This window comes from Penaeus chinensis, chromosome 23 (genome assembly GCF_019202785.1).
Source record: "Penaeus chinensis breed Huanghai No. 1 chromosome 23, ASM1920278v2, whole genome shotgun sequence".
Lineage (NCBI taxonomy): Eukaryota > Metazoa > Arthropoda > Malacostraca > Decapoda > Penaeidae > Penaeus > Penaeus chinensis.
In genome coordinates, this window is record NC_061841.1 from 2,486,189 (window position 1) to 2,489,376 (window position 3,188).

General features: G+C 44.6%; 1 protein-coding gene across 3 annotated transcripts in view; it reads right to left on the bottom strand.

Moving 5' to 3' along the window:
• Positions 1–1,132: 1,132 nt before the first annotated feature.
• LOC125037538 overlaps positions 1,133–3,188 on the bottom strand; it is a 7,753-nt gene continuing 5,697 nt past the window's right edge. For 2 of the 3 annotated variants that reach the window (XM_047630705.1, XM_047630706.1), the window contains one exon: positions 2,610–2,903. In XM_047630705.1, the coding sequence (XP_047486661.1) occupies positions 2,742–2,903 (162 nt within the window). In that variant the 3' untranslated portion in view covers positions 2,610–2,741. Of the gene's footprint in view, positions 2,904–3,188 lie in introns of all 3 variants that reach the window. The other variant, XM_047630704.1, reaches the window with a different exon arrangement.

Sequence of the window (3,188 nt, forward strand, 5' to 3'; positions counted from 1 at the left end):
TACACTAGAGGACAGAAGAGCGTCGGCGGGTGATGCCGAATGGTCTGTGTCAGAAATGTCTATGAACAAACTTCGTTTTGAAACATTTCATAATGAAAAACATGAAAGAATTTGAGTGAACACAGATTCAGATTCAGATACATTTATTTGGCCACATAATTTTGTGGTGAAGAATCAAGGGGTAAATTATATATGGTTGTGAGAAAGTTATGGTGTTTATTCATAAAACATAAAGACATTTGAATATCGATAATAATCGCAATAACATACTTAGTGATGCGCAATAAGCATTTTCTAATGAACATTTTGAGTATAAACAAGACTTCATTATACACAAAAACATCAGAATAACAGCATGGGAACTGCTTGCAAGCAATAAGGGTTGAATTAGCGTGTTCTAACGTCACTTCGTCATTGTCACGGCTGTAGACCTGTTGGAGTCGGCGCAGGACAGTGGAGTTACTGTAAGATAAGAAACTTATGGCTTTTCACAAGAACAGGTCACATAAGGAAGAGGAGGAGTAGAAGTAGGAGGAGGAGGAAGAGGAGGAGTAGAAGGAGGAGGAGGAAGAGGAAGAGGAGGAGGAGCAGGAGTAGGAAGAATAGGAGAAGGAGTAGGAGGAGGAGGAGGAGAAGGAGGAGGAGGAGGAGGAAGAGGTGGCTCTCTCTGTCTGTCTCATCTCTCCCTCCGCTTCTTCCTCTCTCCTATATATATTTTCCCCCTCTTACATTCTTTCTCTCTCTCCCTCCCTCTCTATCTGTCTACCTCCTCTCTCTCTTTCTTCCCCCATTCCCTCTCCTCTCACCTCTCTCTTTTCCCTCGCTCCCTCTGTTTCTCTCTCCCTTTCTCTCTGGCCCTCCCTCTCCTCTCTTTTCTCCCCCTTCCTGCCCTCCTCTCACTCTTTCTCTTCCCCCCCCCCCTCGCCTCTCTTCCCTCTCTCCTCTCTCTCTCTCTCTCTCTTTATCTCTTTCCCCACCCTCTCCTCTCTCAGCTCTCCTTCTCTGTCTGTCTGTTCTTCTATCCCTTCTTTTTCTCGCTCTTGCTTTCTCTGATGCTCTCTCATTCCCTAACCAGTTTTTTTTTCTTTATTCTTTTTTTAACCTACACATATTAGGAAATGAAAATCATAAGTGATATTTATTTGTTTATTCGATTTCTTTCATAAATTTTGTTGGTTTTATCTTTCGTTTGCTATTTCCCCTTCTCTATATCCTAGGATGGAAGACAATAAACACAAATGGGTGTACACATTAATTCATATATTATTAATAAATATCTTCCTGGAATTAATATCTTGTATGCATAAACAACATCGCATATGATTATGTTTTCTGAGTAAAAATAAATTTTAAAACAATTTGGTCGATCGTTAGTCTATGTAAGAAAATCAGAACGAGTCAAGAATATATCGACATTGTGCAAATGCCGAAGTCAAAAAATATATATTACATATAATTTCACTAAATCTATAGGTAAATTTAAACAATGGTAAATTTTCACTGCGAACAATTAGATTTGGTTAATTGGGTTGAATTTCTACAATTTCACTACATAGGTTAGTGTGATGAACTAACATCAAATGAAGCTAGAATTCACACTGTCGTTCCACTTTTTTGTTTACATTATAACAAGCTTTTTAAGAAAGCTTGTTATAACTCATGGATGAGTGAGTTGGAACCAAGGTTTTTTTTTTAATATATAAACAAGCTGATCAGTTATTACAATCGTCGAGTATCACTTCTTGTTCTTAATCCTTTTTCTAACATTTTAGGATGATGTCCCAAGTTCGTGCATAAGCATCAGGACCTTGTCTGTGAGCGTAACTGCGGTCTCCCTCGCTATGTAGGAGGTGTCGTAGCTGAGCGTGTAGGGCGAATGTCCTCTGAAGGTGTAGATCTGGTGAAGCATCGGGAAACCAGAGTAGTGCGTGCAGTTAAACATGGCGAGGTCCGTCTGCTGGAGGTGCTCCCCGACGCCTGGAATGATGGCCGTGAGATCCCCGATGTTGGTGAGACCGTAGTCACGCAAGGGTTTGGGCCCTGACGCGTGGTGTTCCACCGGGGAGAGCTGCGGCAGGGTCATCTCCCTCACCACGTTCTGCTGAAGGGCCTCGCCGGACTTCAGGAGAACCGAGAGCCTCTGGTGGAGCTTCCTGGTGTAGTCCCAAAAGTTATCCCGAACGTCGAAGGGCGTCTCTATCCTGTGCACAGTGGGACGCACGTGCAAGCCGAGGATCGGGAGGGAACGGCGCTTCATGTAGCGTCTGAGATCCGTCGCTAGATTGATACTCATGTGGTGAGACTCCCCCTCCACTCCCGCCTCCCTCGCCATCTCGATGATGGCCACGTTAATCACAGCCTCCAGTCCGCTGTTGAACGTGACACTATTGGCTTTGCACTTCATCGTGAAGGAAGCCAGGGATGTCTGGTCGACGTTCCGGTAGACGAAGTCGGTTGCTGGCTTCCCTCCGGGGGGTGGGAAGGCCCTGCAGAGGAGGGGCGTGGTGTCGCAGGCCAGAATCTCTCGCTTCATCGCTTCGACTTTCTCAGGTTCCTTTTTGAAGTCATTCACGATCTGTTCATCGATCTTGACAATTTCCTCGTTGTTCAGGTAGACTCCAAAAGGCTCGTCGTCGATGGGTCGTCCAGCTATGACGTCGTTGAGGACGCCCACGAGTTTTCCGGTGATTATTGCCATTGTGACCCCGTCAATGAATGAGTGGTGGGGCATCATGACGAGGTCATACTGGTAGGGGAAAGCTGCCTTTATTTCGGGCATAGGGCAAGGGGCATCGTCGGGCACGGGGACGAGTCCTCGCTTTCCAGGTGGGCGTACTGTCAGCGAAGAAAGGTTCACTTGTAAGCTGCTTGATGACGGCGCTGCTCTCGGCTCCCTCTAGGTACTGCAAGGTAAGGGACAGCTGGTTAGCATTCACACTTCTCTCTTGTCTCTCCTTCTGTTCCTCTCTCTTGTCTCTCCTTCTAGTTTCTCTCTCTTTAACATAACAGCTATTTTTCTCTAGAATTCAAAGCTTTTTTTGGTAATGAAAGCCACTATTTTGCAAGCAGTTAAATCCATAACAGTTATTTGCATGCATCTGAATTAATCCAGAATTCGAAGCTCCATTGCTCCAAACTGAAAGAAAATGTTTTATAGATTCCAAAACAACTATCTTCTTTATATTCCA